Source organism: Cydia splendana, chromosome 4, assembly GCF_910591565.1.
Source record: "Cydia splendana chromosome 4, ilCydSple1.2, whole genome shotgun sequence".
NCBI classification, from domain to species: domain Eukaryota; kingdom Metazoa; phylum Arthropoda; class Insecta; order Lepidoptera; family Tortricidae; genus Cydia; species Cydia splendana.
Genome location: NC_085963.1, coordinates 4,942,081 through 4,964,862, shown reverse-complemented (window position 1 = coordinate 4,964,862; position 22,782 = coordinate 4,942,081). Strand labels below are relative to the sequence as shown.

The 22,782-nt window shown below is 38.6% G+C and overlaps 1 protein-coding gene across 2 annotated transcripts in view; it reads right to left on the bottom strand.

The window, feature by feature from the left end:
• The window catches only part of LOC134789694 (proton-coupled zinc antiporter SLC30A2-like), a 54,195-nt gene that overhangs the window by 5,407 nt on the left and 26,006 nt on the right, over nucleotides 1-22,782 (bottom strand). For both annotated transcript variants that reach the window (XM_063760306.1, XM_063760309.1), the window contains exons 2-7: nucleotides 8,504-8,676; nucleotides 6,163-6,273; nucleotides 3,603-3,723; nucleotides 1,217-1,396; nucleotides 755-851; nucleotides 254-412 (exon numbers count right to left, since the gene is read on the bottom strand). In XM_063760306.1, coding sequence (XP_063616376.1) covers nucleotides 254-412; nucleotides 755-851; nucleotides 1,217-1,396; nucleotides 3,603-3,723; nucleotides 6,163-6,273; nucleotides 8,504-8,676 — 841 coding nt within the window. The remainder of the gene's footprint in view (nucleotides 1-253; nucleotides 413-754; nucleotides 852-1,216; nucleotides 1,397-3,602; nucleotides 3,724-6,162; nucleotides 6,274-8,503; nucleotides 8,677-22,782) is intronic.

Sequence of the window (22,782 nt, the reverse complement as noted above, 5' to 3'; positions counted from 1 at the left end):
CAATAGCGGTGATTAAAAAGGCTCCGAGGGTCTCCGATCGCGTGTTCATCATGTTCGAAAGTGAACCTTACTTCCTTGTAATATGGTATATAATTACCTTGACGGCACTACACGGACGGCTTGATTACATACACTAGCGGCTACCAAAACACCGGATATATCTATGTAGTAAGTCTCCTAAAACGTGGAAGGCAACTCGTACGTTGATGTTCTAATGTGACTCTTATTTCTTTACAAATACAGTCCAAATTACCTTGAAGTAAATGACGATAGCAGCAACCAAAACGCCGAAACTCTGTAGGAAATCTCCTAAAACGTGGATGAAGGCTGCTCGCACGTTGATGTTCTCTCTGTTGTCTCTGTCGTGTTGGTGAGACGACGAGCTCTCCACGTCAGACTCGCTGGTACGATCCTGAAACATACATTTTCGTTTAGCAAATTTCATAAAATCGCGTCTAAAACGCAACATATTTATTTTAATTCTTGCAAATAAACTAAAAATATTAAAATTACTTCTAAAAAAGCGAAATTTTTTTGCTGAACTCATCAATTAAAACTAAATAAAAATAACAATTACGCAGTCCCAGGCAAGCGGAGCCAGGGAGATATAAACCTGAACTTACGGCACCTTAAGTGAAAAATGTGACATTTTCAACTAAAAGTCGATAAGGTTGATTTCAAATTAAATCATGATGGACCGCACCTTATTGACAAGTAATAAGTACCCTTTTGGTTGAGACTGGCACATATATACCTTATTATTAAGAACAGGGTTGTTGCCTCCATGCGAATGTCCGTGTCCACCGCCGCCACTGTGGCTGTGCCCGTGCTGATGCAGCGTCAAGCCCATACTGCAACAATATCAACACATTAACAACCTTATTGTCATAATAATACGTCTCATTTTTCAAAGACACTCAAAATCCTTTGCTTTTGCTGATAGTTAAAGAAAATTAAACTCTTATGTAATATGAATAAGGTTGAAAATGATACAAGACTGTCTATTTCGAACTGCCCTTTGTAATGCCGTGTATACTGGAATACCGGGCATCACCCACCATTCATAGAACGCCATTCATAGAACAACCTTGTACTCATAATAACACGACTCAAATTTCAATAACGCGTTTCAATCTTCAGCTGGTGCGCTTTATTCTCGCTGGCAAGTTTAAGTCAAATTGAACTTAAAACCTATACAAATAAGGTTGAAACTCACATGAGGTTGACCAGCACGCCGACAGCAGAAGTGATCAGCATGACGGTAGCATCTATCTCGAACTGCCGATATATGACCCTCTGAACGGCCATGTATACTAGGATACCGGTCACCACCCAGATGAGGAGGACTGAGGTAAGGGCGCCTATTACTTCCGCTCTGTACCAGCCGAAGGGCATTCTGAAAAATAATGTCGGTAAGTAGGATGGATTTGGAAGGTAGGAACTTTATATCATGAAACTATTCTTTTGTTACTTAAAAAAGTGAGAATGAGTATGTTATATACAACTTTTATTAAATGTCATTTTATTTTTCGACTTAAGTCACCTTTAAACTTAAAATTCCATTTCTAAAAAAGGTTTTATCTTGAGTACTTAATAAATCTTGTACTGCAGCGACTACCGCGTCGTCGTCATCAAATTTCTTGTCTCTTAGGTATTCCTTCAATCTCGGAAATAGGTAGAAATCACTAGGGGCGAGGTCTGGTGAATACGGAGGATGCTTAAGGATATCGAACCCAGCATCACGTATTGCAGCCATTGCAACGGCGGACTTGTGTGCCGGTGCTTTGTCCTGATCGAACAACACAATTTTCGAGAGTTTACCTCGCCGTTTTTCACGAATCTCATTGCGCAATGTTGCTATTTGTTTGGCATATAAAGTGCCCGTAATAGTGGCTCCATGCTCGAGATACTCAATCATTACGACCCCTTTACCATCCCAAAAACAGAGCCCATGACCTTACCGGCAGATGGGCCCACCTTGAATTTCTTCGGAGTTGGAGATGATGGCCTTTTCCATGTCATAGACTGCAGTTTCGTTTCAGGGTCGTAATGATGGAGCCATGTTTCGTCCATTGTTATAAATCGCGCCAAAAAAAGTTCCCGGTCTTGCTGTATCAGGTCCAAAGCTTCTTGACAAATCTCGACTCTAGTTTGTTTTTGCGTGTCAGTAAGCATTCTGGGTACCCAACGCGCTGATACCTTTTTCATACCCAAGCGTTCATGTAAAATATTATGCACGCTCCCCGTTGAAATCTTTACATTTTCAGCAATAAAACGAACCGTGACACGACGATCCGCCAAAACTAAGTTTTCGACTTTTTTCACAATTTCTTCAGTCACTGCTGTAGTAGGGCGTCCGGAGCGGGGGTCATCCATGGCCGATGTTCTTCCACGTCTAAATTCGGCGCACCAACGTGCGACTGTCGAATACGGAGGAGCATTAGACCTTAAAGTGTCCCGTAAATCTAAATTGACTTGGTCCATAGAAAAAATGTTCAAACAAGTATTTGATAACGGCGCGCAGTTCATTTTTCTCCATTTTCGCTAACGTACTCAATAGCATCGCAAAGAAATCGCCGTATTTTTTTTTTAAACAAAAACCAGTTAGTTTTTTTTTCATGGCAATCAGCTAGGTAGATTAGCTTTACTGGCCAGTATTTACTTTCCTAATATTTAAAGAGTTTGCATCTCATTCTCATTATACATTGAACGCCCCTCGTAGCTTCGATTGTTAAGCATGGCTTTATAGTTTTATAAAGCACTGTTTTTTTATCCGTCTAAGCTAAGTTTGCACCGATTTTTAATGTATACATCTTGGAACGCCATATTTGACGAAGTATTTGGCATGAAACTTAGTCGAACACAATTTTATTTGTATTATTAATAACTCGTTTAACTTCTCTAAGCCATCCCACTAACCCGGGGTTAAGCGGTTAAACCGTTGACCCAGTGTCAAATTGTACTGGTAACCACGGTAACTCGAGGTTTAACGGGTTAACCCCGGGTTAGTGGAATGGTGCAAGTGGCGCTAAGAAAGAGATATAGCCTGAACTGTCAAATTGACGCCCAACGTGGGGCCACACTATCACCTGACCATTATTTCACATTTAACTAACTCGTTAGCAACTGGTCAAATAACTAACTTGCAAATGGTCAAATAACTTACTATCTGGCAAGTAAACTTAACCTCCTAAAACCCTGCGTACAAAATTTTGTACATATTCCACAATCTATTTTTAACTTTCATTGAGTAACTAGGGGTTCCAAATTAAAAAAACAAAACAATATGCCCGGGCCTCAGGCGGTTAAATTTACTGTTTGTAAAAATTATAGACGGTTGGAGCAAAAATACGAGTAATAACTACAATAAGAGTAAACTGAAATAGATGTCATACATTAAAGAAAAAGTGGTGAAGGCCGGATTCGAACCGGCGTCTTTAGCAATCCGGGCTAACGCGTTGAACCCCTAGGCCACCCTGCCGTGCCGTGGTCACTTGGTCAGTTTATAATTTATACTGTGACTACTTAAAAAACACAAATCAAAATATTTAATAAAATAATTTGATTTGTTCCCAAAGTTGTGTACAGTAAGAGTAATTTACCTTCTAGTAGCCGGCCTACTGGCCACCCAAATAGAAAACAGCGATATCATAAAACTGGCGAAATCCGTGAGAAGGTGGGCAGCGTCCGTCGCTATAGCGAGACTGTTCGATAAGTAGCCACCTGGAACAGAAGGGTACAGATTAAGCTTAGAATAAATTTAAAAGTGCAAAAACTACTGCCTTTGGTGAGACTTAAACTCACGGCCTCTGGATTCCAAGCTAAATAACATAATAGCATAACATAACATAGCTTAATAGCATGGTTCGCAGACGTTTCGTTTTCGTTCATTTAGAATACAGATTACTTAAACTAATAACGCATAGACTGATAATCTCCATACGGCTAACCTGCCAAAAGTGAAGCCGAAACACGATCGATGTGTGCGTGGAACGCTCGTGTTTTACGCTCAGCAAACACACACATATATACAAAATATGTTGCCAGTATTCATTTACTTCTCTCAAAGTAGGGGAATTTTAACAACATCACACTTGGTTATTAATAATTTGGAAGTGTGTAGATTCGATTTTGTAGCAAAAGCTTTTTGTTTATTTTGGGATTTGTTGCATTTCTGTACTTTGTGAAATAAGGATTAAATAAATAGCTGATAAGTTTTTACTATTTTTATTTATTTAACAAATGTGCATAAAATAATAAGAATAAATTTAAATAGGACAGAGCATATTCGACTGTGTTGAGTCCGTTTCCAATGTTTCCATATTGCGTCATTCCGATTTAGTCTATTTTTTTCCTTCCATCTCGCAGACAGAAGTAGATCAGTCAGAAAACTGAAACGAACATGACACAAAATAAAAATAAGAAAAAAGTAAATACTTACCTAAATAATTAACTTAATTATAATTTTCTATAATTATACAATGAAATTTAATGGAGCGTATTTATTTTAGAATGTAGACGTCATGTCCCATTTGGAGGAAAAAATATTCACTACACTGGCAACATTTAGAAGAAATGGCGGCTGACGAAAATTTGGATTTTTGTATTTACGATTATGTAAAAATATCACATTAAACTCGATACTTACGCGTGAAATGTAATATCAAGCGGTTTGTTTTTATTATATGATGTGTTGTGACACCCATTCACTGTACAAACAACCATATTTCCTGTAGTTTTTGATTTTTAAACGGGAGGTGTACACAGACCGATTTGACTTTGAGTACTGCGAGGGCCGTTCGAATACGATGATGCGAGTGTGACGTGACGTCGCACTTGAAATGGCTTCACTGGGGGTGTACGAACTAGAAATCTATGCCTTATAAATCTATGACAGATTAGTTCTTTGTTGTGGGGGGCGAAAATCGTGTGACAATGACCGTGCGTGATGGAGGGTCTGCCATCTCGTTGCCTGAATCAAAAGCGAAAACAATTCACGATTCTAAGCAGGTGCTGCCCCCTATACGCTTCACGCTGGCGCTATTTCGCATAGCAGGGTCTGCCATCTAGTGGCTTACGTTTTTCAACACACAAAACATAACCTATATAGAGTTAGACCAAGCAAAGTCTGCAACGATTTTGATAGGCTCACGCAGTGCAAAGTGTTATTTTAAACGTCAAACTTCTATGAAATTATGACGTATTAATAATACTTGCACTGCGTGGGCTATCAAAATCGCTGCAGACTTTTTTTCGTCTAACTCACTCACTCACTTATTTTAAAATGGTTAGTAAAAGTATAATTCCACACAAGTTCCATTTTAATAATATTAATAATAAGCCTGGCCTGCCTAGCCTGGCCTGGTCCTAGCCTGGTTAAGGTCGCAGGAGTCCGCTGGATGCCGGTGGCGCAAGACCGGTCATTGTGGCACTCTTTGGGGGAGGCATATGTCCAGCAGTGGACGTCCTCTGGCTGATATGATGATGATGATGAATAATAAGCCTGAATAAGAGCGGTTTAATAAGTTCCACTCAATGGATTTGCTACTTTATTTGATAATATCTAAAGTTGCAAACCCAAGGATTGCGATTTCACCCCCTGCTCACACGACTTACCGAGGATATCAAGTATTTAAGTAGCCTACTATAGAAGTCCACTAAAGGGACCCACAGATTACCAGTTCGCCGGACGATATCAGCCTGTCAGTTGTTTGGAGCTGTCAAATTTTGCGTTTAACTGACAGGCTGATATCGTCCGGCGAAATGGTAATCAGTGGGCCCCTTAAGATACCTTGATGTGATGCAACTACACAGCATAGAATGTCGGCACTATTTTAATACAGATATGTTAGTATTTCATTTCTAACTGACATAATTATAGCCGTATTATGTAAACAATGGGTAACTAGAAAAAGCCTTGTATAATTCATAGCAATTTATGCATGGCTATTAATAAGGTTAAGGCGCCTTTTATTCTAATTCATTATTCATTCATTAGTAATCGAGACTTGTATTGAATTTTATATTATTTTCCCTTTATCTTTCTATGTAGTGTAGCTGTAGGTTGGAATCACATCTATCAGTATTGAGACGCATTTTATATGTATATGAGAAATCGGTCGTTAGTACAAGCGATTTCAGTTGATATTTAAATTCACTTACCTATAATTTCTCCTAACATAAATATGACGCATAATATACTGGCTATGATGAGTTTTCTCCTCGCTCGTTTGTCTATCTCTTCGTTCCTCGTTCTGTGGCAGTGGAGTCGTCCTGAAACCAGATAATATACAATTAAATGATCGTTTCTTACAGATACTTAAAAAAACCGGGCAAGTGCGAGTCGGACTCGCGCACGAAGGGTTCCGTACCATAATGCAAAAAACGGCAAAAAAAAAGGTCACCCATCCAAGTACTGACCCCGCCCGACGTTGCTTAACTTCGGTCAAAAATCACTTTTGTTGTATGGGAGCCCCACTTAAATCTTTATTTTATTCTGTTTTTATTATTTGTTGTTATAGCGGCAACAGAAATGCATCATCTGTGAAAATTTCAACTGTCTAGCTATCACGGTTCGTGAGATACAGCCTGGTGAGCGGCCCGACGGACGGACGGACAGCGGAGTCTTAGTAATAGGGTCCCGTTTTACCCTTTGGGTACGGAACCCTAAAAATCAAGTGAATCTGACACCTATTGCAAGACTATCGGCAAAATGTCCATGACCACGGGGTTCAATAGTTGAGCCTTAAAGTAAAGATATTCAAGTTGTCACATAGTACAGTCGCCATCTAAGGTCGCCATCAGATACATCGGAGCGGCTAAGGCTCTCGCAAATATCTGAACACGCCTCTATTGTCAGTGCGTTAGAGTACGTGTTCAGATATTGTGAACACCTTGGTCGCTCCGATATATCTGACGGCGAATGTAATGGACAGATCAGATCCGCGAAGGCACAAAATCTAAAATTCACGAAGCACTGCACACTGCTGAAGATCGCAACAAGTGGAAGGAGTTAGTCCACAAAATAATTCGTGGAGGCCACGACCCTCAGCAATGAGGAATAAGACACAAGGAGGAGGGGAAAGAGTAAAATTATTAAGAGCCAACGGGAGTGGTCATTTCTCCATACAAACGTACTCCTCGTTTTCCTCCGTGGTTTTTGAAGCTAGAGCAATGATTTTTTCAACACAGATTAATATTGTCAATATCTGTGTCGGACCGTTTTAATTTTTTTGATATTTTTGTTTTTTAAGGCGCTAGAGCCCTTCAAAAATGGCCAAAATGGCCTAATTGACTATGCCGCAATGAGAGGCGTGGCATTCAAAACTGATATCAATTAGCCAAAAAAGCAAAACGGTCCGACACAGATAATTTCATAATCATTTAGATTTACAAATTTGGTTACGATTGGTTAAGTTTTGGAGGAGGAAACAGAGGAGTACGAAACCTCGATTTTTGAGATTTTTACGCAGGATTTTTCGCCTTGTCCTTATCGCACTACTATTAGGTGCCGCTTCCGTTAGCGAGACGGGTATATTTACCTAAAATATTTAAAACTCAGCTCCTGTTTCGTCTTAAGACACTTACGGTGAAAAAGTTATATGGTGGGTCACAAATCAGTTTGTTCGATTGTACAGTCAGCTGCAGAGAGAGGTGACCCCCCTTGCAAACAATAAATCTCTATGCATGGGGTCACCTCTCTCTGCGCTTATAATATCATATGTTGATAATGATTTAAACCTTCTTTTATTGCCTAGATGATTTTTAGTTATTTCAATGTGCATTCTTAACCTCAAGGCAACAGTTCCAAGGTATACAGGTACCTGCATAATACCCTCTCTACAATGACTCGTAACTCATAATAATTAACATTATAATTATTGTTTGCATTCAAGACATAACATTTATGCGAAATTTGAACACCGTGCGAAATTTGACCACCGTGCGAACAACGAGTCCGCTAGTGTGTGAACTGCACTGTTTGACAACATTAAATTTTACCTATGCATAAAAGGTTCATTTATTCTAATTTCATCCTTGCGTTGAGTATCTTACGGTTGATATTTAAATGATAAATTAAATCGAGCAGATAGGTGTTTGCCAAAGTTATTCTGTAGAATATTAGGCTCTCTTCATGAACGCGAGTTTGTTTACTTTGTTTGTTTGCAGTTTGTTTATAAATAGTCTCTTGGTTATATTCCCCGTGTTTAGGCTACTGTTACTAAGTCTAGTTCCAAAGTCCTGGTCTACCCTGTGCGTACGTTCAAAACTTTAACGATGCTCCCATTGCGCTGAGGCTCAGCTCCATGCTCCATCTTCAGTCTCTATGACAGCGCAGCACCCTGTGGAAGGGTCCCTGTGCACACAGATCACCCACCAACCCGTCTTTCAGTGCCGGATGCATACGATTCTCAGTTGAAATAGTCTCTTGGTTATATTCTCCGTGTTTAGGTTATTGTTCCTAAGTCTAGTTCAGAAGTCCTAGCCTTAGCCCTATACTTACGTTCAACTTCCACGATGCTCCCATTGCGCTGGGGATCGCCTCCATCTTCAGTCTCTATGACAGCGCAGCACCCTGTGGAAGGGTTCCCGTGCACACAGAATATCACCCGCCGGCCTCTCGCTGGACTGTCTGTGCCTGTGCCTGTGCCGTATGACGCTTTGCCATCTTTGAACCTGGAAAGACCAAAAATAATTATGTTAATTGTGTGAGGTTAGTGATCCGCTATCCCAAATATGCTGGGGAAACATCGCGGTTTAATGAGACCGCCTGTGGTCTATCTGTAATTTTGCCCCTTTATTTATAAATCTTTAGAAAATTTGTGAGAGATTAATAACTAATTGAGTCTTATAGCGGGTTTATGAATAAAGCCATAAATAATATTTGTATTGTATTGTATAGATACTCTTCGCGACTCTCGCGTTATGAGATGAACCGTAATGACAGTTATTTCTCTCTTTCGGATGGGTTACATTTCAAAAATAATTGAAGAAATATACCTATTACTACCGTATTTTTATTAGTTGGTATTTTTATAAATAAATTGATGTGAGCTATCCAATGTAAAGCCCCTGCTACACGGTCGCCGACTAGCCTTCAAACCGCGTGGCCTTGGTCAGTCCCGGACCGTGTATACAGTTGTTACCAACAAAATTTGACCAAAACTGACCAAGGACAGACCAAGGTCAGACGGTTAGAAGGCTTGTCGGCGACCGTCTAGCAAGGGCTTATAGTCCGGTGGCCGGCTGCATGAAACAAACCTCATCAAAAAATAGAATATACCTACCCTGTAGAGGTACCTGACATTTAGTAGCTTCCAACGCACTTGGTCGGCCTAGGCTTAACCTGGCAGATTTTGTACAAATAGCAAAAACGTTGGACAAAAATTCATCAAAAAAAACCTCATCGAAAAATAGAATGAAACTTGTATGGTAGGATACCTGACCTTAAGGACAGTAAAAAAAAATTGGTCGGCCTCACCTTAGCCTGGCAGTTTTTGCAGTCCGACCAGATTTATTGGGTCACGTGAGAGCTACAATTTACCTCATCGAAAAATAGAATGAAACAAACGGATTATAATAGCTAAAATAAGCCTGTTGACGTATGTCTTGGTCGGCCTCACCTTAACCTGGCAGTTTTTGCAGTCTGACCAAATTTATAAAAAAATCATCAAAATTTTTTTATCGAAAAATCGTATGAAACTGGTATGGTACGATGGCTGCCTTTGAGGACAGTAAAAAAAAAGTGGTCGGCCAAATCCTGTGTTGGCAGGTTCCTGTGTCCGACCAATTTTGTGGTACCACGTGAGAGCTACAATTTTACCTCATCGAAAAATAGAATGAAACAAACGGATTATAATAGCTAAAATAAGCCTGTTGACGTATGTCTTGGTCGGCCTCACCTTAACCTTTTTCACCTTAACCGGCAGTTTTTGCAGTCCGACCAAATTTATAAAAAAAACATCAAAAAAATTTTATCGAAAGATCGTATGAAACTTACGACAGTAAAAAAAAAGTGGTTGGCCAAATCCTGTATTGGCAGGTTCCTGTGTCCGACCAATTTTGTGGTACCACGTGAGAGCTACAATTTACCTCATCGAAAAATAGAATGAAACAAACGGATTATAATAGCTAAAATAAGCCTGTTGACGTATGTCTTGGTCGGCCTCACCTTAACCTGGCAGTTTTTGCAGTCCGACCAAATTTATAAAAAAATCATCAAAAATATTTTATAGAAAAATCGTATGAAATTTGTATGGTACGATAGCTGCCTTTGAGGACAGTAAAAAAAATGGTCGGCCAAATCCTGTGTTGGCAGGTTCCTGTGTCCGACCAATTTTGTAGTACCACGTGAGAGCTACAATTTACCTCATCGAAAAATAGAATGTAACAAACGGATTATAATACCTAAAATAAATCTGTTGACCTATGGCTTGGTCGGCCTCACCGTAGCCTGGGAGTTTTTGCAGTCCGACCAAATTTGTGGTACCACGTGACAGCTACAATTTACCTCATCTAAAATATGATGAAAAAAAAACGGATTATAATAGCTAAAATAAACCTGTTGACGTATGGCTTGTTACGGACGGCTTTCATAAATTCAATGTGACAGTGTGCGGCAGAATCCACTTGCATCAAATTTGATGCAACACATTGTGGCTGGACATTAAGAGATGAAATGTATAAGATCAAATGGTTTGAAGGACACATAACGCCTTTGCGAGTCGAAGAAATAACAATAGATAAGTCGGAGTCTGGGGAAAGTTCGTCAGACTTCGACTCCGAAGATGATTATGATTAACAGTAATTATTAACAATAAAAGGGTTATTCCCACTAGTTACCACCAAGTTCTTATCAGTGGTAACTACTGGGAATTATTTTCCCACCTTTTACCACTGGTAACTACTGGGAAAAAAAATTCCTAGTAGTTACCACCAACTCGGTTTGGTGGTACCTACTGGAAATTTTTATTCCCAGTAGTTACCACTGCTAAAAGGTGGAAATTTCTTTTCTACAAACCGAGCTTCGAAGGAGAAATGCTACAGTTGATGGAAAAAAGGCTGATTTGATGCAAAGATAATCACTTAATATATGTGAGGTTATCTTGTGTATTTTACCGTTTATTAAAATTTTGGAAGGCTCACGTGCAGTTTTTCCTCTTATATTACAAGTGTTCGATTGAAAACTAAGCTTTGGTGTATACCTGGATCACCTGCATGTACAAGAAGGCGTTTCATATACGCCCACCCATCAGATAGGTACACAAAGTCATGATGCGTATGGAACACAGCATGTGTGGCCAAGCCATTATGCCCTAAATTATGTACTACTTCGTTAAAACTTAGCTTACCTGTGTATTTACTCTTTCCAAAATATTTATCTTCCTTAAAATGCAGCCTACACAAACGGTCTTTGTCATTTGCCTTAGTTTTTGGTACTCAAAGCTTTTTCTCACCGATTTATGCATATCGGGTCCTTGGGAAAAAAGGGAGATCCTATAGGTATATTTCCACAATTTGTCGCACACTATTGCAGTATTGTGGAGAAAAAAAAACATACAACCGAATTGATAACCTCCTCCTTTGGGATTTGGAAGTCGGTTAAAAAAGGAGAATGTTTACAATTTATTGGAAAAAATGTATGTGATTTGACAGTGACAGCAACTCCACTATGGAGGCGCCACCTGGCGTGATAAAATGTCAGTTATGCCTCCTCATTCTATCTGTAGTGGAAAAGTAGGATATACGATTCAAAAATTGTCAAAAATCGATGAAAACCTTTTTATTTTTGACATCTGTGAGACATCATCTCAACGTAAGTGTTACTCTGAAACCACGTCAGTTACAGTAGTTAGAAAACGTTATTTAGATATTAGATAGATTTATGAATAAAATTTGAACTGAATGTTTTCTTTTTTTTTAAAGCCCTCTAAGACCTCCATGGACTCATTTACTTATGACTTTTTTCAGTTAGCATTATTAAGTTAAGTTCAAGCTGCGAAGAAACCATATTTTCAATATAGAAATTATTATTCTTTATAAATGTGGTCGGACTGCAAAAACTGCCTGGCTAAGGTGAGGCCGACCAAGACATACGTCAACAGGCTTATTTTAGCTATTATAATCCGTTTGTTTCATTCTATTTTTCGATGAGGTAAATTGTAGCTCTCACGTGGTACCACAAAATTGGTCGGACACAGGAACCTGCCAACACAGGATTTGGCTGACCACTTTTTTTTTACTGTCCTCAAAGGCAGCTATTGTACCATACAAGTTTCATACGATTTTGCGATAAAAATTTTTTGATGATTTTTGTATAAATTTGGTCGGACTGCAAAAACTGCCAGGTTAAGGTGAGGCCGACCAAGACATACGTCAACAGGCTTATTTTAGCTATTATAATCCGTTTGTTTCATTCTATTTTTCGATGAGGTAAATTGTAGCTCTCACGTGGTACCACAAAATTGGTCGGACACAGGAACCTGCCAACACAGGATTTGGCCAACCACTTTTTTTTACTGTCCTCAAAGGCAGCTATCGTACCATACAAGTTTCATACGATTTTTCGATAAAAATTTTTTGATGTTTTTTTTATAAATTTGGTCGGACTGCAAAAACTGCCAGGTTAAGGTGAGGCCGACCAAGACATACGTCAACAGGCTTATTTTAGCTATTATAATCCGTTTGTTTCATTCTATTTTTCGATGAAGTAAAATTGTAGCTCTCACGTGGTACCACAAAATTGGTCGGACACAGGAACCTGCCAACACAGGATTTGGCCGACCACTTTTTTTTTACTGTCCTCAAAGGCAGCCATCGTACCATACCAGTTTCATACGATTTTTCGATAAAAGATTTTTGATGATTTTTTTATAAATTTGGTCGGACTGCAAAAACTGCCAGGTTAAGGTGAGGCCGACCAAGACATACGTCAACAGGCTTATTTTAGCTATTATAATCCGTTTGTTTCATTTTATTTTTCGATGAGGTAAATTGTAGCTCTCACGTGACCCAATAAATCTGGTCGGACTGCAAAAACTGCCAGGCTAAGGTGAGGCCGACCAATTTTTTTTTACTGTCCTCAAGGTCAGGTATCCTACCATACAAGTTTCATTCTATTTTTCGATGAGGTTTTTTTTGATGAATTTTTGTCCAACGTTTTTGCCATTTGTACAAAATCTGCCAGGTTAAGCCTAGGCCGACCAAGTGCGTTGGAAGGTACTAAATGTCAGGTACCTCTACAGGGTAGGTATATTCTATTTTTTGATGAGGTTTGTTTCATGCAGCCGGCCACCGGACTATTAATGCTAATTTTATAAATACATAAATGAATGTGATAAACATCCACAAAATGTCTACAAACATTTTACGTGACAGCTACGCCACGCCATACAATTAGGGTTGCCAGATCGAAAGGCGCTATTATCGGGGAAAAAATTATTTTTTTCGGGATTTTGGGACTTAAGTCGGGAAAAAATACATTCAAATTAAAGTACCTAATTGTATTAACAACAACGATATTTTATATTATTGGCACTGCGCTTGACGATAGTTCCGCACTTGAAATTATTGTTTTATAACGTGAAGCTGTTTTTCGGGACGATTTCCACTTTGTCGGGAATCGGGAACACATGCTAATCGGGAGAATCCCGCCAAATCCCGACCATCTGGCAACCCTACATACAATCCATACATAAGTGAACTGTCATAGGGATTCAACACGAAAGGTATGATAATTAGTAATTTCTTTGGTAGCTGACTGGATTCTTTTAAACGACCTTATAAAGTTCCAGGGCCAGGATCACTTGCTATTTCCCCCAACTACTTTAGTAGAATAAAAGTACAGTTGTGTTGTGTGTGTGCGCTTTGCAAGGCAAACGGCTAACAACGTACATTACATAACAATAAGTAGGTAAGTGATTTACATGTAAAGATGCCTGACGTTATTTAGTAATACGCATGGTCTAATAAAACATGGTCTTCTATTCCCAGAGTGACACAGGCCTACGTCACAATAACATGGCCGCTATATATAGCGCTATCGCATATTATCATATAGTGCTGTCGCATGATGACGTAGGCTTGTGTCAGTTAGGTGACCTAGAAAAGACGGGAATAGAGTACCAGGCGGAGTATATTATTATACCATGGTAATACGCTACTACTTACTAACATATTTCTACAAGCTCATAATCGTGCTTTTAGATTTTTTTTTTAGATTAACTTTAAAAAAAGATAGAAATTAGTGGAACTAAAAGCGATGCCTTAACAAAAGTGTTAACTGTCGTATGCTTACATTTCTACATCTATTATAAGTCCACTGTCAAAATACCCATCCGGGCAGCGACCAAGCAGGCGCCTCTGTCACGCAAATAGTCAATGGAATCCAAGGCCTCTAGAGGTCACTGTGTCTAGGTGTACGCGTGAGTGACGCAACGAGGAAACTGAAAGTGTTAACATGTTTCACTAGGGCATAGCATATAATAATTGTTATAATGCTTATAATGTAACACTTGTACTTAGCATTCTAACATTGTCCTACTTGGAATTACAAATCTAAAAACATAAACCAGCCAATTATAAAAATATATGAAGGGTCGACGTATACGTGGCTGAAAATTTTGGATTTCACGATTTATGATGGAAATGGTTAGCCAGATCGTACCTACATGTGATTTTCGGCAGTCTTTCAATATTTTTTCTAAAAATCGGTTTCACTACTGGAAATAATCAAAGGAACCATTGTGATATTGGAAACTACCGACCCATCAGTCTAATGTCCAATATATACAAGATCTTTGCAAAGATTATACTGAAGCGAATAGAAAGAAAACTGGACGAAAATCAGCCTATCGAACAGGCGGGTTTCCGGAAGGATTTCTCAGTACTAGACCACATCCATACAGTAAGGCAAATTATAGAGAAATATACTGAGTACCAGCTAACATATTACATAGCCTTTATTGACTACAGTAAAGCATTTGACTCTTTAATACATTCAAAAATCTGGGAAGCCTTAAAAGATCAGGGAATAGAACACAAATATATAAGGATTATAAGAAATATTTACAAACACAGCTCAGCATGCATTCAACTAGAAAAGAAAGGCAATATGTTTCAAATACAAAAAGGCGTGAGGCAAGGGGACCCCCTATCACCAGCACTTTTCCTAGCTGTATTAGAAATGATCTTCAGAAATATGGAATGGGATGATCTAGGAATAACAGTAAGTGGTCGCACACTAACGCATTTGCGATTCGCGGATGACATTGTGTTATTCGCAAGAACATCTGGTGACCTAAACAAGATGGTTAATGATCTAGCATCGGAAAGTGAAAGAGCTGGACTGAAGTTAAACCCTGAAAAAACTAAAATTATGACTAATGGCAAGAAGGATCCTGTAATAGTGGACCAGAATCAAATATCTTATGTGGAAGAATACATATATCTTGGGCAATTGATGTCTCCAGAAAACAGTATAAAGAAAGAAATTCAAAGAAGAATAGCGAACAGCTGGAATAAATACTGGGGACTAAAAGAAATAATGAAGGACAAAAACTTACACATATCAACTAAAAGCAAGCTATTCGACACATGCGTCCTACCTGTACTAACATACGGAAGCGAAACATGGGCTCTAACAAAAGCCATGTCAGGTAAACTTTCCATATGCCAGCATACGATGGAAAGAAGTATGATAGGAATCAAGAGAACGGACAAAGTAAGAAATAGCAACATCAGACACAAGACTAAAGTTCAGGATATAACTAGAAAGATAAGAAGACAAAAATGGAAATGGGCTGGTCACATAGTAAGAGGAAAAGACAAGTGGAGCAAACTAGTCACGCAATGGTACCCAAGAGATGGAAACAGAAAGAAAAGTAGACCAAAGAGAAGGTGGGACGACGACATAAGACAGGTCGCAGGAACAACTTGGGGTAGAGTGGCCACAGAAAGGCCAGAATGGAGGAGGCCTTTGCCACCTGGCAAACGGACACACAGAAATGGAAAAAAAGTGAAATATACGAACATGAATAATGTATTGTCCGACTAAAGGCTAAATATATATATACTGGAAATAATGTATTTTTCTGGGATGAAACGTCTAAATCTAGGTAGTTGTTCTTAGAATCAGCTTGATTCTAGGTCGACCTGATATTAAGGAAAATTTGAGAGCGAGTGTGATATCGATACACCACCGATTATATTATGTAATACATAAACAAGCACAGAAAATCATTAAAAACTCATTAACAAACATTCGTACTCATCACGTGTCCAGGATCAGATCAGAATCCGGAACCACAAGCTAATTAGGCAGACTAGCAACTAACAGGCCAATTCGAGCGTACACTGACATCAGAATAATAACTATTTAGATCATGTTGTTTAGTTTTCGTGCGTCTCGCCCACTTCAATACATGTACAGGCACGTACGAGCGAAATGGACGAGACAGTTTTTCCACTTTTCATTTATGTCTAAGGGTGGTATTCCATCTGTCCAATATTTTGGTCCTTGATCATTGCTTCTCACTCTCTCATTAAGACAAGAAAAACAAGAAATAGGACAGGTGGAATACTACCTTACCATACCATCATCATCATAAACTTAAGAGCTGCGCTGCGCTCTTGTCGGTGAAGCAATCTCCATGTAGTTCTTTTTATTAAGGTAAATGTTTGTAATCAATTTTGATTTCAGATAATTCAGATACCGCTAAGCCTACAGGACAGGTAAGCACACATAAGAATAAGGATTGGACATCAGCCCCAATAGTGTTTTCACAAATATGAGGTTATGACTACGACCAAGTAAATAGAATTATAAATTTTCAACTCATTTGTAAATTTCTATGTGCGGTGGCTAAAAAATTACTGCATTCCCGTTGCCAGGGAGGTTATACTGAGCAACTAAATATATATTGAGCAACTTTAACTGTTGGACCAACCCCGAAAACGCAAAAAAAAAAATTTGGCTGTTTCATACATTTTGGCTGGTCCATTTTCTATGCGAGAGTAATTTTTATTTTGCGATTTCGGGGTTGGTCCCATAGTAAAAGTACTCAGTTTAAGAGCCCATCAACGTGCACTCTAGCGCCACTGCTAAATAATCGTGATTATCTAAATTTATCGACAGGTATTTAAAAAACCGGACAAGTGCGAGTCGGACTCGCCCACCGAGGGTTCCGTACTTTTTAGTATTTGTTGTTATAGCGGCAACAGAAATACATCATCTGTGAAAATTTCAACTGCCTAGCTATCATGGTTCATGAGATACAGCCTGGTGACAGACGGACGGACAGCGGAGCCTTAGTAATAGGGTCCCGTTTTTACCCTTTGGCTACGGAACCCTAAAAAGGACCGCACGAGCAACATAAAAACTAGTTTGATGTATTCAAAAAGGTACTGAAATACACAATACAGTACGTAGCGGCCCCCTTTTTAGGGTTCCGTACCCAAAGGGTAAAACGGGACCCTATTACTAAGACTCCGCTGTCCGTCCGTCCGTCCGTCCGTCCGTCCGTCTGTCACCAGGCTGTATCTCACGAACCGTGATAGCTAGACAGTTGAAATTTTCACAGATGATGTATTTCTGTTGCCGCTATAACAACAAATACTAAACACAGAATAAAATAAAGATTTAAGTGGGGCTCCCATACAACAAAACGTGATCTTTGACCGAAGTTAAGCAACGTCGGGCGGGGTCAGTATACTTGGATGGGTGACCGTTTTTATAGATAATGGTACGGAACCGTTCGTGTGCGAGTCCGACTCGCACTTGGCCGGTTTTTTAAATACCTGTCGTAAAATTTAAATAATCACGATTAATTAGCAGTGGCGCTAGTGTGCACGTTGATGGGCTCTTAGGCAAAGGGGATGCAGTTATTTTTTAGCCACCGTGTATAAATCGGTCCCCATTACACCGCACGTGGCCATTACGCTAACTGCATGATGGCAGGTAGACGCGTAAACGTTTGGCTGATTGCGCTCGATTGCTGTGTTTACAGCAGTGCGCGCGCACCCATAATGTGGTCTTCATATTGGATGCAAATCCGCGCATAACACGGCACTGTATATTGCGTGGCCACTTCGAAATGAATTCATTCATGACGTTGATACGTAGCATTTTGTGTGGAAAATTGCATGGACACATTGTATAAAGTGACCATGCAGTTTTGCGGCTGAGACGGATAGTAATCTCACTTGCTATTCACCGAGCAAGAAAGTAGCTAGATAGAAAATTAGAGAAAACGGTTCGAAAGAGAGGATCAAATTAGAGGTATATGTCTCACTTGCACTAATTACAGTATTGTCAGGCGTGGCTCACTCCGCGATTTCGCCGCTTTGCTACCGGTAGCTAAAAGTACATCCGTTCCACACCAATTTTGGTGGCTAGCTATAAGCCGCGCGTGGCGCTGTCGCCACCTATCGGCCATATCTGTCCTGATCGTAACAGACGCGTTTTGTTAGAGAGTGAGTCTTCTACCTAGTACTATTATTTTATTCTGTGGTATTGTCATAAATTGATATATAATTGACTTACTGTCTAATGACGTCATTGCTCCCTTAATTAAAACGAGATAGGTACGATCATCTAGTTTGATTTTTCTTTCAGTCACATTTTTTTATCGAAGCACTCAGTTCGGAATCTGTACTGCAGGTCCGGCCCGCATACTGCTCCGGCGTACGAGCGGGACATCACTATATACGCACATAGCGCTGTCTTCCTCACACGGCGAGCGGCGTGCGGAACCGCATCAGTGTGATAATCGCGTTACAGCCTTGCCTTGCGCGTTGCGCACCCATAATGCGCGCGTTCAAGCGCATCCGACGTTTTTCCATGCGTTTCTTAAGGTCCCGCGAGGAAAAAGTGTGAATTACTTGAGTTGATTTTTACACAAAAAAGGCTTCATAACATTGTTTTAAGAGCGTTTCTTTTATTTTTTGCCATTTTTATATATTGTGACCGTTTTTGCCACTTTTGTGTTATTTCTAGTCAGGATCGCGAGCCCTTTTCATCCTTATAGGAAAAAAAAGTGTCCTAAAATTTCCATACATTTTTCAAAGGATCATGCCGAATTTGGCCTACGATTCGATAAGCATGCTATATATACCATACATTTTATCTTAATTCTTACAATCTCATACATATATTAGATTCCAACGGACACTTCTTACTAACGAAAATAAGTAAAAGAGTAATTAAACCAAATCAACAGATCCCACGCCATTACATAGAATCAATGACAGTTTATAAATGGACGTCTAGAGCTAAACAAAAAAGTATGGCAGCAAAATACATTTCCTGTTGATGCTAATAACGCTCACTTATAACGTTCTTCAAAGAAAAACATTCATACCACTAACGACATACTGTTTTAAGCAATAAGTATCAAATTTGCAAAAAGAACTGCGATACAGTAAAAACTTTTTTTTCCAATGACTTTAATTGTAACATGCCCAAATGACTTACGTCAAAAGTGAATAGCGAACGAATATGGAACGAATAGAGTCGCTATGGATTGTGTTTTCATATTAATTATTACATATTTATTTGATGGTATTGTATTAAATCTAGAAGAGCACCAATTTACAATTAACTTTCACCGGCTTTCCCAATTGAAGTCGTTTTTTTTTAATTGATCATTAACTTTTTTAATAAATCCTTATTTGATATCAGCGTATGAATAACACAAAAATAGGTTTTAAAGTAACTAAACTAAAACACAAATAGTTAAACTATGTAGACTTAAAAATACATAAAAATGTAATATACTTTAACTAAATATAAAGTAAAGGGATAAATCTATATCAACCTATCTCTTTTTTAATAAATTACCTATATGATAAACCTACAACTTAATAATCCTAATTTCTTTGAAATAAATTAAGTTTATAATTAACGGCTTTTTAGGTAAAAAATTGTTATTGAAACTTTATTTTTTGGAATGAGTTATCGAATTTATTATAACAATCCTGTAATTGTTAGGTACTATATTCCCTTGTCTCTCTGGGACTGAAGTAAATTATGTTTACTTAAGTGATTGGTTTTACATTTGATGGTATAACAATTTTTACTATAAAACAGCTCTAGCTGTTATACTCTATTCCGGTTGGCATATGATGTTTAATTAATTTATGGAAGTCGTATTAAATGTAGTAGGTATCATAGGTATTTAAAAAAAACCTATTAACCTAATACCAACTCATTCGATTTTTGTTCCTTGACAGCCTTTAAGCGCCCAATATCATGGATATGTTTACACTATTTACGGCACCTTATTTCCTTGTAATAAGGCATTAAAATATTGAACATATCCGTACAATCATACCCATTACGTCAGAATTCCTAACCTCAAAATCGTAGAGAAATTCCGCTTTTATAATGTTCTGTGAAGTGTCCGTGAATTTCTAATAACTATCGGGACTTCCATTTCATGTTTAGAGCCTGATAATATACCACCCATGTTTAGCGAGTGTTGGGCCAAACTTGTATGGGAGCGGAACATCATCCTTTGCTTTTTGTTACCGCCATACAAAGTATGTGGGGAAATGGTAACACAATAGGAAAAAAACTCTGTGACATTTTTTTATCCCATCAGGATCGAAAGAGCTCGTGATTCTGAGTAGAAATAACACAAAAGTGGCAAAAAAGGTCCCAATATATAAAAATGGCAAAAATGCTTTTAAAGCCGTAAATTTCAAGGCATTTATAATTATAATCAGCCCAACCCAAGCCAGGATGCCTACAGTGTTTCATTGCGAAGTTCCGTTGATCACTTTTCAATTCTTTTTTTGTATGATATAGGAAACAACCGAGCCGACACATCGCCTGGTGGTAAGCAATTATCTACCCCTATGGACACCTGCAAGACCAGAGGCGTTGCAAGTGCGTTGCCGGCCATTAAAATGTCCGGATGTCTTCCTTCTATAGATTCTCTAGAAATTTTGTGAGCAGGTCCAATAATTAAATGGATTTTTGCGGATTCAGTTTTTGGATTTTTTCCGAAATGGCGGAGCCATGGGGGTCTGAGAGGTCTGCAGCTTACAGAGACACTAGTTAATCATTTACGTTACAAGTAATACTAACTATCGCTTCTTTGACAACACGGAACCCTTAGAGCCTTTAGCTACGCTCGGGCTTCGCTTTCACTCTAATTAGAGCAGTGGGCCGCACGATATGCAGATAATATATGGACAACACAACGTAACGCAATACAATAATGACATCTTCACACGTGATATTGGTCTGTGAAGTGAGTGGTGGGGGAACTAAAAGCGATGATAGCGCTCGACGTGGCAAAAATTTAGCTCTGAAATTGCCATAAGTACCTACACCAAAGAAGGCCCATAATTTTTTTTCTTATGTTTAATATCAACTTGCAGTTTTGTATATGGTACTAGCGAAAATGGACGCAAAATTTGAACCCATTCACACTTATAAAAGTATGAAATTTTGAAATTAGGCAAGCTTTAGAAATGTTAGAATTGGCAGGGGTGCGAAACTCCTGACTTCGGCCAAACTCGGCTCCGCTCGGCTCAGCATTGCTCCGAGCAATTATTAGGGTTGACACAACTTAACATCCCTTTGCGTCCACGACCACAGATAAGATAATGGCTTGAATTTTGACAACCCTAAATATCCGAAAGGGATAATAGTGCCAGATATTAGAAAGGGACAGCATGATTCGACCCTGAACCGCTGTCAAACTTCGGTTTTGTAGGAAGTTTCCTTTCTGTACGGCAGTACTATTATTTATTCTGTGGAATTGGGCCTTTTTTGGCACAGGTATTAGTCACCACACGGGATTGTTATGCCATTTATTAGGGTTCTTGCTAAATTGGAAATTCTATAGCGTAAGTATTGAACAACCAATTAAGCTAGGACCGTAAACGTCACAACAATCGCGGAGCGTGATGGTACCTTATTACATATGATGTATTTGTCCAGTATTTAATAACTAATCAATTATATTTTAGGCATTTCTTGAAGAAGATTAAAACACAGTGGTCCTTTTTGCTCTAAAACGTTACATATATTGAAACTGTCACTGAATGATGATTTCAGTATGGCGGTTTGTTTACATAGTTAGCAAGTTCCATAGAATGACACTCTAAAACGTTACATTGTGAGTTAAGTGTGTTGTTGTTAGTGTTCAGTGCGATCAGGGACATAGGTAAAGGCTTTATTAGTACTGTCATTAATTCATTTAATGCATTTAATGGAGGCTATTTAATAGCAGAACTATAGTTCGTTTTTTTAGCATTAGAAAAAACTTGAAAGAAGGTAAGCAATCTTGACATGTCTTTTAATTGAAAAACGCTTTTTAAAAATCAATAACTATTACTTATGAAAACAGAAGAATATAAATGAACGTATTAGATTCATAATTGTTACATATTTGCCGTAACTTATTTTTAGACTGTGTTTTTCAATTAAAAGACACATCAAGATTGTTTACCTTATTTCTAATGCTAAAAAAATGAACTATAGATGACCACGTAGGTATTTAAATTTATGGATGAATTTTGTGCGTAATTGTTGTTTGGACTTAAAATATGGGTTCAAAATGTTTTGACTAGGGTGCATAGGAAGTAAAAATAAGAGTTTCAGACTCCAAAAACTTATTATACCTTATGCAACAACGTTAGTGTATGTATAGTTATATTTTTAAGGTGTCCGAATGTTAATTATTTAAGAGTTCATAATATTCAGAGATCTTTAAAAAAACTGCCTACAACCACCCCTTCATAGAAAACCTAACTATGTAAATCGATCGATCT